Raw genomic sequence first — 12682 nt, forward strand, 5'->3', positions numbered from 1 at the left:
ATATTATATATCGCTATACTGTTTTATATACTTATGTGTACCATATATCATAATAATAGTATATTGCATACTATATATTATTTAATATTTCTCAGGTGAAACAAGACTTAATAAAATACAGTTGTAAAATGATAGGTAGATATAAATGATAGGTAAAATAAATGATAGGCAAAATAAAACTTTTTATTGCAAATTCCAAGGAAACAGTTGTTTTGCTTATGCTTTGTTCTTACAGTATAAACAATCTGTGTTTTTCCTTTTTCTGTAGAACTTTCTGTTACTTGATGAGATATCACAGTGCTACCCTCAGCTGCCATCAGTTGGTGAAATGATAGTGGATGTGCAAGATTTTACAGCTTTTTGGGAAAAGGTAAGAAACCCATTCCAAAACTGTGACTGCTAAAAGACAACTGACATAGATTTGTTGGAGAATTTTGAAATTTTACATATATTGTGATATGTCACTTGCCCATTTACTGAAAATATGTTATGAAAATTCTCGGAATCAGGAATAAGGTTTGCACTGGTGATTAAGTATAAAATCAGCCTGAGGCATTTGACATATTGCTCTTTATCTCATTTTCAAAACAGCTTTCAAAGTATTAGCACATGTTGAACTGAAGGTACCTAAATTCTTTTTTTAAAATTTTGGTTTATTTTTCATTATGTTTTATTATAGAACATTAAATGTAATTCCCTGTGCTATACAATAGGATCACCTTAAACAAAAGATATAGAGCATAAATACATCATTTCTTGAAAACCCAAATCTAATATTTTGAGCATCAGTGGTTTAACTCTTTTTAAACTTGGCAATATACTTTGGGGTTATTTATGGTTATAAAGTACATAAATTAGAATTTGAAGGATTAGACAGGCAAAATACTGCAGTATTGAATGGGTTAACTAACAAATACATACCCAGTCATTATAGATTGGAGGCTTTGAGGGATCAGCATACATTTTTTGCCATCATGTTCTTATTATACACTGAGTGAGGCTGTGATTCGGATCTTTGCTGTAGGGTAGGGTGGGCCTTCCCCATCCTGAGCTTCTGGATGGTTCTGGCTACTTTGGTGGCTGTCGGGGACAGGAGGAGACAGCATGTGGGCATCCTCAGCACCAGTGATTCTCAGTTGAAGAACTGTACTATGTGGCAAGCTGACAGGGAGAACTGGTGATTTTCCAATACCCATCATCAAAACAGTAGTATGTTCCCAAATATATAAGATCACATCCCGGTATCTTTTGTATATGGAAAGTCACACAGGGTTCCTTACCTACCCTGACAGCTTTTTCTACCTTAATATAATAGATTTAACTCCTGCATGGTATTTTTCATCATAATACACTTGAAGCATATATGGAAAGCACCATTAAAAGTTCATTATAAGGGTCACTATGTGAATGCTTCACATGGGGTGGCCAAAGTATTGGAGTTTCACCTTCAACATCAGTCCTTCCAATGAACATCCAGGACTGATCTCCTTTAGGATGGACTGGTTGTATCTTCTTACAGTCCAAGGGACTCTCAAGAGTCTCCTCCAACACCACAGTTCAAAAGCATCAATTCTTCAGTGCTCAGCTTTCTTCACAGTCCAACTCTCACATCCATACATGATCACTGGAAAAACCATAGCCTTGATTAGACGGACCTTTGTTGGCAAAGTAATGTCTCTGCTTTTTAATATGCTACTATGTTATGCCTAGGTTGGTCATAACTTTCCTTCCAAGGAGTAAGCGTCTTTTAATTTCATGGCTGCAATCACCATCTGCAGTGATTTTGGAGCCCCAAAAAATAAAGTCATACACTGTTTTCACTGTTTCCCCATCTATTTCCCATGAGGTGATGGGACCAGATGCCATGATCTTAGTTTTCTGAATGTTGAGCTTTAAGCCAACATTTTCCCTCTCCTCTTTCACTTTCATCAAAAGGCCTTTTAGTTCCTCTTCACTTTCTGCCATAAGGGTGGTGTCATCTGCATATCTGAGGTTATTGATATTTCTCCCAGCAATCTTGATTCCAGCTTGTGCTTCATCCAGCCCAGTGTTTCTCATGGTGTACTCTGCATATAAGTTAAATAAGCAGGGTGACAATATGCGGCCTTGACATACTCCTTTTCCTATTTGGAACCAGTCTGTTGTTCCATGTCCAGTTCTAACTGTTGCTTCCTGACCTGCATGCAGTTTTCTCAAGAGGCAGGTCAGGTGGTCTGGTATTCCCATCTCTTTCAGAATTTTCCACAGTTTATAGTGATCCACACAGTCAAAGGTTTTGGCATAGTCAATAAAGCAGAAATAGGTGGTTTTTGGAACTCTCTTGCTTTTTTGCTGATCCAGCGGATGTTGGCAATTTGATCTCTGGTTCCTCTGCCTTTTCTAAAACCAGCTTGAACTTCTAGAAGTTCACGGTTCACATATTGCTGAAGCCTGGCTTGGAGAATTTTGAGCATTACTTTACTAGCGTGTGAGATGAGTACAATTGTGTGGTAGTTTGAGCATTCTTTGGCATTGCCTTTCTTTGGGATTGGAATGAAAACTGACCTTTTCCAGTCCTGTGGCCACTGCTGAGTTTCCCAAATTTGCTGGCATATTGAGTGAAGCACTTTCACAGCATCATTTTTCAGGATTTGAAATAGCTCAACTGGAATTCCATCACCTCCACTAGCTTTGTTCGTAGTGATGCTTCCTAAGGCCCACTTGACTTCACATTCCAGGATGCCTGGCTCTAGGTGAGTGATCACACCATCATGATTATCTGGGTCATGAAGATCTTTTTTGTACAGTTCTTCTGTGTATTCTTGCCACCTCTTCTTAATATCTTCTGCTTCTGTTAGATCCATACCATTTTTGTCCTTTATCAAGCCCATCTTTGCATGAAATATTCCCTTGGTATCTCTAATTTTCTTGAATGGGTGCAGGAGGAGAAGGGGATGACAGAGGATGAGATGGCTGGATGGCATCACTGACTCAATGGACATGAGTTTGGGTAAACTCCAGGAGTTGCTGATGGACAGGGAGGCCTGGCATGCTGCGATTCATCGGTTTGCAGAGTTGGACATGACTGAGCAACTGGACTGCACTGATGTGAATGCTAATGTTACCAAATTTCTCTTGTATGAAACTGTGCAGCATTTTAAAATGAACTGTTTTGTTCTTTTTTGAAAGAAGTGAATAGCATGTTCTGATACTTCTGTGCAATTTGCATGAGTACTGAACAGCCTATTCTGTCATCCTGGTCTTGCCTATGAAAGGAACGTGTCCCTTCCAGGGGTCATTAGTAATCAGGGGCTGTCATGTTGGTCATGGGTAAGGGAGAGGGGGGCAGAAAGAGAGAGAGAGAGAGAGAGAGAGAGAGAGAGACTTTGGGAGGGGGAGGGGGAAATATTGGGAGTTTTGGAGAGAGGCTGAGTCTGAATGAAGCCTCTGCTGGGTTGGGAGGCAGGAGATAGACATGAGCTCTGTAACCTGCTTCCCTAAAGAGCCAGGTGGGCTGGTGGGGGAAGGCCTCAGGGACTCAGGTCTCATTCATGAAATGGTGGGACTTTGTCTCAGTCTTTTTTTGTTTGTTTGTAGAGCTGGAATGTAAACCCATCTAAATTTATTTAATTCTGATTCTTAAATTCTTACTTTTAACACTCTCTTTACGAGGTAAAGAAACAATTTACAGTACAATATTAAACCTTATGGAATATTATTACTTATACTTGTAAAACTTTACTTAAATTAATTTATCTTAATTGGAGGCTGATTAGTTTACAATATTGTGGCTGTTTTTGTCAAACATCGACATGAATCAGCCATGGGTGTACATGTGTCCCCCCATCCTAAACCCCCCTCCCCACCTCATCCCTCTCGGTTGTCCCAGAGCACCAGCTTTGAATTTTAAAATAAGTAGCCTTATGGCAGCCTCCAGATTCATGAGGCAGGGGTTTTGAACCGTGTTTGGCCCAGAGTGGGGACTTTACTGATGATCCTTGCTGAATCATTATCCTCTGAGCCCTGTTAGATCATTATCCCCTGAACCCTAAAGAGGCAGATCCCGAGAACCCCTGGGCTGTCAAGTGCTGCCCCCTTCTGGTCATGGCAGAGCAGTGACCAACCCTGAAGCCTGAACAGGACGTGAACTCTGGCCCTGACAGACTGTAGGGCCTGTGACAGGAGCTGGCGTGGGTCATTATCTGTGTGTGGATCATTGTTTTGTTTTCATAACTGAGTATAAAGTAGTAAAATAGGAACCCTAGGTGTCAGATAAGAATAAAGGAGTAGATATACTAAAATAAATGTTTCTCACATATTTAAATCTAGCTTCTTCCTAGTTTTTGTAATTCCTATAAAATATGGGGCTAGTTTTTTGACGATTCAAAGTAACTGTTGTTGCTTTAGAGGTGACTGTTGCATAATCAGTTTAGTTATTTCCAGAGAAACTTTTCATGTAGAAGGTTTTCCAGACCTTTTATTCCAGTCCTTGTGTTTAGTTCTTTTAGGCATTTTACTAATCACACATAAGCACTCTTTTTTTAAATACTAGGGTTATTGATCTCAACAGTATACATAAAGATGCATGCACCCTTAAGCCTCTCTACCTTAGAACTTAACAGATTGTGCAGTAATCTGACTTGTGACTGAAATGATGTGATTTCTGTCCTTCTTCCTCGAGTTGGATTGTACATGTAACAAACAGCACAGCTCCATGTTTTGTTGTTATTGTTGTCCCTGTCTTGTCAGGGCAAGAAATGCATGTAACATGTATAAAATTGAGGCTTTATCACTCTGACCCATGATGTCATAATTAATTTCTTCATTCCCCATGTTTTGTTGTTGTGCTGCTGCTGCTGTTGTTCAGTCACTAAGTCATCTACGACTCTTTGTGACCCCATGGACTGCAGCAGGCCAGGCTTCCCCCTCCTTCACTGTCTTCTGGAATTGTCTCAAATTCATGTTCGTTGACTCAGGGATGCCATCCAACCATTTCATCCTCTGTTACTTCCTTCTCCTCCTGCCTTCAAACTTTCCCAGCATCAGGGTCTTTTCAAATGAGTCAGTTCTTTGCACCAGGTGGCCAAAGTATTGAAGTTTCAGCTTCAGCATCAGTCCTTCCACTCAATACTCAGGGTTTGATCTCCTTGCAGTCCAAGGGACTCTCAAGGGACTCCAAGGGACTCTTCTCCAGCACTATAGTTCCAAAGCATCAATTTTTCAGTGCTCAGCCTTTTTTATGGTCCAACTCTCACATCCATACATGACTACTTGAAAAACCATAACTTTGACTATACGTACAATTATTGGCAAAGTGATGTCTCTGCTTTTTAATATGCTGTCTAGGTTTGTCATAGCTTTTCTTCCAAGGAGCAAGCATCTTTGAATTTCATGGCTACAGTCGCCATCTGCAGTGATTTTGGAGCCCAAGAAAATAAAATCTGTCACTGTTTCCACTTTTTTCCCTTCTATTTGCCATGAAGTGATGGGACCAGATGCCTTGATCTTTGTTTTTTGAATGCTGAGTTTTAAGCCAGCTTTTTTCACTCTCCTCTTTTACCCTCTGCCAGAGGCTCTTTAGTTCCTCTTCACTTTCTGCCATAAGGGTGGTGTCATGTGCATATCTGAGGTTGTTTTACTCCTTTCCCAATTTTGAATCAGTCCATTGTTCCATGTCTGCTTCTAACTGTTGCTTCTTGACTTCATACAAGTTTCTCAGGAGACAGGTAAAGTGATGTGGTATTCCCGTCTCCTTAAGAATATTTCACAGTTTGTTGTGATTCACACAGTCAAAGCCTGTAGCATAGTCAATAAAGCATAAGTAGATGTTGTGATGAAATTTCCTTCCTTTTTCTATGATCCAACTGATGTTGGCAATTTGGTCTTTGGTTCCTCTGCCTTTTCTAAACCCAGCTTGTACATTTGGAAGTTCCCAGTTCACATACCGTTGAAGCCTAGCTTGAAGGATTTTGAATATTACCTTTCTAGGATGTAAACTGAGCACAATTGTACAGTAGTTTGAATATTCTTCTAGCTGTATGGAAATCTAGTAAAAGAAGGAACCTTCTTAAAGTCACCTAAAACTGCCTCAAACCCCTAAAGATCTAAGATTGGACGAAGAGGCCTCTAGGACGTAGTATCTTAAAATAGGAAAGAGAAAAATGTGGGCTATGTTTGCATATCAATTTTGTTGACTATTGCTATCTTTTCCACTTTATAAAGCAATTTGTGTTATTTTACTGAAATGGGTACATTTTTATTAACTTTAATTTTCAGGAATCAGGAACCCCAACCCTACAAGGCCTTTCATTTACTGTCAGACCTGGTGAATTGTTAGCTGTGATTGGACCTGTGGGAACAGGAAAGGTAAATTATGATGCCTTTTGGCAACTTGATGCAATGCTGCAGGCCCTGTTAAATTCTCACAGTGGAGCCCAGAGCTGAGTGTGCCTCAGTTTGAGCTGGGTGTACCTAAAACAGTGTTTCTCTAGGTGTGTTCAATGGAACATTAGTTTTGCAAGAAGGTTTCATGGCTGAATACTTCAGGATAAATGCACACTGTGTTTTCCTTCTTTGTGTTTCACATTGCTCAGTTGGGAATCGATTGTCAGGAGTTTGGATGCCTCAGTGAAGGAAACTATCTATGTGGCAGCTGTTTGGGATGGACGGAGACAATGGAGTCTTCTTTTTGTCACAGGAGCCCCTCCAGGAATTCTGGAGGTTGTGAAAGCTTTTCCTGGAAGCTTTGAGCATTTCTTCATGTGACTTGACTTGATCTAATCAGTGCACGTGTAATGAAGGTGCAGCCACGTGCTGGAGCACACAGATGTGAGCAAGACCCCAACATCTCTGCCTTTCAAAGGCAACTAGGTTCCAGGGCGAGACAGATATGTAGGCAGATTATTTCAGCCCAGTATGGTGAGCACTCTGATGGTGTGGGATACAGACATGCCATGTTTTGTGATGTTGCGAGATTTAAAGGAAATGTGCACATGCACTTGGTCTAAAACAACAAAATACAGAAATCTAAATGTAGGATGTGGGCTTCCCTGGTGGTAAAAGAATCCACCTGCCAGTGCAGGAGACACAGGTTTGATCCCTGGTCTGGGAAGATCCCACATGCTGTGAAGCAGCTAATCCCATGCACCATAACTGCTGGGCCTGTGCTCTAGAGGCTGGGAGCTGCATCTACTGAGCCCGTGGGCTGCAACTGCTGAAGCCTGCCCACTAGAGCCTGTGCTCTGCAATAACGGAAGCCACCCCAATTAGAAGCCTGAGTGCTGCAAAGAAGACCCAGCACAACCAAAAATAAATAAAATTAAAATTGTATGGCAGAAAACAATACATCATAAAAATAAATAAAAGAACTAAAATTAAATAAATAAAATTATTTTAAAAAGTCAGTGTGGGATGTGCACATGAAAGTGTGCTGATTTCCTCTATGATGGACTTTTGCTCTTCAGGTAAAACTCACTTCAGAGTTCTTTCAGTTAGTCATCTTTGAATACATTTTTCACACATAGCTTTTTAAGAGCAAGTGTTTGTCAAGTAAAGGATAGCCAGATGCAGAAGCAACTGCATTAAGCATCAGATACAGAAAATATACATCTTGCTTGGCTGCTCTGCTAGAGAAGGATGTTAACATTCTTAATTATTCTTTGCTGAGTAGAACTTCATTTGGGGGATACTTGGGCAGAGTAGATTGTATATACTATACTAATAATATACTATTAATATTCCCTATCAGTCATTGTTTTCTTTGACCATTAGTGTTATTTTCAGTTTTTCTTGTCCCAACTGCCAGAGATGTCATTTATCCTGTTCTAGAATCCTTGATCAAGCACCAGGGTGGGGACTGTGCTGCCGGGCGTGTTCCGTCCTGAGTGCACCCTGTTCACTCGTGTGTGTTGCCGTCTGTTTCAGTCGTCACTGTTGAGTGCTGTGCTGGGGGAGCTGCCCCCGAGCCAAGGGAAGGTCAGCGTGCACGGGAGGATCGCGTATGTCTCTCAGCAGCCCTGGGTGTTCTCAGGAACTGTGAGGAGTAATATTTTATTTGGGAAGAAATATGAAAAAGAGCTATATGAAGAAGTAATTAGGGCTTGTGCTTTGGAAGAGGTGAGTAATGACTTTTGAGCCGCATATACTCGAATTTCAAATAATGATAGTGTTGGTTTAAATTTCAAGGTTTGTTTAAAGTTCTTTTTTTAAAAAAAAGGAAAGATTTTTGAATGTTGCTTAATATTATAAGCTGATCTTATGGGTAAATAAGCATGCATATATCTATATGCTGCTGCTTTAATCCCTATGGGTTAATGATACAGAATACCTTTTCTGGAGGGGAAGGTTGTTTCATTCTGTTAAATTTCATTCCCTTTTAACTTTTTAAATGGACAGTTACAAAAATTTGCAAAATTAGAAAACACAGTGTAATGAACCCTCAAGTACCCACTCCCAGCTTCAGTCAGAATCAGCGGGTGGCCAGTCTTGCTGCATCTCTACCCCTGCGCCCTGCCAGCCCCACCCCCACCCCAGATTATTCTGGAGCAGATTCTAGACCTCAGATTAGTTTATCTGGAAACATTTCATCCCACTCTTGCACATTTGGCACCTTCTCTGCCTGACTCCAAGGGCATCACGTACATTGTGCTCTAGGAGTGACGTGTGTGTGCTAAGTCGCTTTAGTCATGTCTGACTCTTTGTGACTCCGTGGACTGCAGCCCACCAGGCTCCGCTGTCCATGAGATTCTTCAGGCAAAGATACTGGAGTTGGTTGCCATGCCCTCTTCCAGGGGATTTTCCCGACCCAGATATTGAACTCACATTTCTGTGTCTCCTACATTGTCAGGTGGATTCTTTACCATTAGTGCTACCTTGGAAGCCCAGTCTATGTTTACATGTTGTTGATGATCTCACTGAGAAATCTCCTTCACCACTGTTTGAACCCACACAAGGTCTGCCCCCTGCACTTGGCTGATGCTTCTTTGGTCCCTTTCAGTCTGTGGGTTTCTCTCACCATTTCATTTTTGACTTGTAATTTATTATTTAAGGAAATCATAATGCTTTGAAATTTCTTTTTAATACTGTGTCATTTCACCAAGGGAGAGATTATTTTCAGAAATGGCACTGAGTTTCACAGAAAATGGCAAGTTGAAAGGCTTAACTGTACATTGCAATTTAAATGAAATTAGTGAATAAATTATGAGAACTAAACTTAACTGATAGGAGAATACAATTTTGCAAAAAGAAAGGGAAAAAAAGGAAAATAACATTAAATACTATGTAACTCTCTTGGGTTATAAAAACCAGTGAATAATAGTATTAAAGGGCTCCCCCTACCCCCACCCCTGGAGTCTGTTCAGTGCAATCTGGACATCCCACTATTCTTTTGCACTGTGAGGATAAGGCAGGGACAGACTTTCAAAGGTCTGTGTGGAGCAGCCTCTCCAGGTCTGCCTGAGCTCCTCCCCCCAGATCTGCTCACACCCCCTCTGAGCAGAGCCCTCCGACCCCAGTGTGGACTCACTTCCCTCCTTTATTCTTCATCCCCCTGAGCTGGTTTCCTTTTCCTTCTTGTCCTCAGTACTTGTGCTCAGGTAATTTTCCATACTGTCCATCTTCCATCATGGAAAGAAACTCTATGAGCTTTGTTTCCTCAAAACTGAATTCACTGTGCCCACAGTAATGCCTGTCATATAGTAAGTCCTCAATAAATATTTGTTAAAATGTTCCAATGCATAGCTGCTGTGAAAACGACAGAATGAAAACAAATAAAAAACAGAGGTTTGTTTAATGTTCATGGTTACAATTTAGTCACTATGATATATACCCACTGCTGTGACTTCCCAGGTGATTCGGTGATAAAGAATTCTCCTGCCAGTGCTGGAGATACAAGAGACATAGATTCAGCCCCTGGGTTGGGATGATCTCCTGGAGAAGGAAATGGCAACTCTCTCCAGTATTCTTGCCCAGAAAATCCCATGGACAGAGGAGCCTGACTGGCTACAGTCCATGGGGCAGAAAAGAGTCATATATGACTTAGCAACTGAGCATGCATGCATGTTGATTAAATACTTGTATGAAGAACTAATGCTAAAAGTTTAAGATGGTAGTAGAATACATTTTAAATCTTTTACTTTTCCCCCTTTTCTATCTCCGTATAGGATTTACAGTCTTTTGAGGATAGAGATCTAACTGAGATAGGAGACAGAGGAACCACACTGAGTGGAGGGCAGAAAGCCCGGATCAACCTTGCAAGGTAAATGGGGTTTAAGTTGCCATCCTGCCCCTCCTCCTCTGAGGCTCCTTGTGAACATGAGCACACAGATCCCACTCACCAGGTGGGCCTGTGTGAAGCAGGGTCTTAGTCCTTTCCCTGGGCTCCTGGAATGAACCTGGAACTGTTGGACTCCGCCATGATTCAGAGATGAGACCCAGGGAGTGTGAAGTGTCTTCTCCTGACGTCTCTCTACATTTTCTAGAGCCGTGTATCAGGACGCAGACATCTACCTCCTAGACGATCCACTCAGTGCGGTGGATGCAGAAGTCAGCAGACACTTGTTTGAACAGTGAGTTTGCTCCTGTTTTCTGTCATTTCTTCTTTCCAAGAACCCCATAGAGATCAGGGAAGAGAGCTCAAGAAAGACTTTGTGCTTCAGGGGACTCAGCTCACTTTGCCCTGGTGTTCCTCTCTCCCTTCCCTTCCCTCCACAGAAGATCCATCATAGAGAAACCTTGTATCATGATGAAGTTAGGACAGGAACATATAGAAGGTACTTCTAGTGTATGGAGGACAGTGGGGTCTGTGCTTTAGGGAGTGAGGGATAGATGGGAGATTTAGCCCTGTGACTGGCAGTTGATAACAGACACTGTAGATGGACCCAGACCCCAGGAAGAAGAAAGATGATGTACACTCTTTAAATCAGAGAGTAGGACTTGGTAACCTGGTACTTGACTGCTGGTTCTTTTCCTCTATTATTTGTTAAAGGCACATTAGAAGCAAAGTTTTTGGTACTAACATAGGGCTTCCATGGAAAGACCTTGTTGGTTTATGCTTATTATTCTATCAGTTTGGAAATAAAATCTTTAGTAAGTCTAGGCTTAATAAAATCTTAATAGAATTTGAGAATGATTTATTCCACATCTTAATATGATTTCAATCATTTCACGTTGCTTCATGGATGCTTACTAGAATTAATATTTAGATCCACAATGTAGGGTCAACTTGAATTTAAAAAAGGTATCTATAATCTGGCTTAAGTCTTAACTCTCATTCCTGTTTCTGGAATTTAGAACTTGTCAGTGGCTCTTGGTTGGCCACACAGTGATTAATGTAAAACAACTCTGATGCTTTTCTATGTAAAATGTGTCCTTAACCCACACTGACTAAGGCCTCCTATGGAGTCTAGACTGGCCTTTTTGAAAGCTTTGTGAGCTTGTTTTTTTCCTAAAACATCCTCAACATCTTCCCCATGGTTAGTTCCCTTGCTGTTGTTCACCTCATTAAAGCCAACAAGCCTTCCAGCTGCACTTATTAATGTCCTGCTGTGTGCACTGAGATCGATGCCCTTACAGATGTTACTGCACAAAACCTCTTAGTTTACAAGGAGGACGGTCAGCCAGGAGAGGGGAAGGACCCCCACTAGGCAGCATAAGGGATGCCCAGCTCTCATTCCTGCCTCTGAGGAACATGTCTCTACATGGAGCTTGTTAAGAGAGATGCCTGGGAAAAGGTCAGCAGAGTCAGGATTTAGAGGATTTTTATGCAGGATAAGAAATGCTGAATGAAAGCAGAAGTGTCAGCTGGAGGCTTTCACTGAAGTTGGAAAGCTCTCTGTGCCCAGAGCTGGGCGGGCGGTGCCCTGGGGGCCTGCAGGCTGGGCAGGTGTGTGGAGGCTGAGAAGAGGACCCGGTTCTTTTGCTGAAGGAAGAGTAGAAGCACAGGTGTGGAGGGAGAAGGAAGCAGGGCTGTGAGGAGAACAGCAGGCATGTCCTTGCCCGGAGGAGGTAAGTTGTTTGCAGAGAGAAGCTGTTTGGAAATTCTCACTCTCAGGTCCTGTGTTACTTTGCTGGGGTTGTGTCCATCCAGGCTGCTCTCACAGGAGACCAGAGCCTAAGCGCCTTAGAAGTAACAGTTTATTTTTCTCCATTCTAGAGGCTGGGAAAGTCCAAATTCAGGTTGCTGACAGATTCAGCGTCTGGTGAGGGCATGATTCCTGTGTCCTCATGTGGGGAAGGGGTGAGGGAGCCTTGTAGTCCCTTTTATAAGGACACTAATCCCATTCATGCAGGCTCCACCCTCATGACCTGGTCACCTCCCAACTGTCCCATTTCCAGGACCTTCACAGTGGGGATTAGGTTTCAGCAAATGAACATTAAGGACACAAATGCCTAATCTGTAGCATGCTGTCATAGATGGGGTGTGGGAGGGTTTAAACAATGGGAATTAATTTTCTCACAGTTCTTGAGGCTCGATGCTCAGGCTCAAGGTGTTGTGGGCAGGTTCAGTTTCTTCTGAGACCTCTGTCCTTGGCTCCTGATGGAATCCTTGCTGTATCCTCATATGGTCTTTCCTCTGTTCACCTGTGTCCTCGAGTCTCTGTGCTTATGTCTTAGTTTCCTCTTTCTAAGGACACTGGTCAGAGTGCATCTGACCCAACCTAATTAAGGGTAACTGAATTACTTCTTTAAAGTCTGTCACTATATT

At 41.8% G+C, this 12682-nt stretch overlaps 1 protein-coding gene across 2 annotated transcripts in view; it reads left to right on the forward strand.

Annotated features, from left to right (window-relative positions):
* The window catches only part of LOC122447477 (ATP-binding cassette sub-family C member 4-like), a 1659665-nt gene that overhangs the window by 1561969 nt on the left and 85014 nt on the right, over window positions 1-12682 (forward strand). For both annotated transcript variants that reach the window (XM_043478129.1, XM_043478124.1), the window contains exons 9-13: window positions 269-370; window positions 6256-6345; window positions 7903-8094; window positions 10140-10234; window positions 10458-10544. In XM_043478129.1, the coding sequence (XP_043334064.1) occupies window positions 269-370; window positions 6256-6345; window positions 7903-8094; window positions 10140-10234; window positions 10458-10544 (566 nt within the window). The remainder of the gene's footprint in view (window positions 1-268; window positions 371-6255; window positions 6346-7902; window positions 8095-10139; window positions 10235-10457; window positions 10545-12682) is intronic.

Source organism: Cervus canadensis, chromosome 9, assembly GCF_019320065.1.
Source record: "Cervus canadensis isolate Bull #8, Minnesota chromosome 9, ASM1932006v1, whole genome shotgun sequence".
Lineage (NCBI taxonomy): Eukaryota > Metazoa > Chordata > Mammalia > Artiodactyla > Cervidae > Cervus > Cervus canadensis.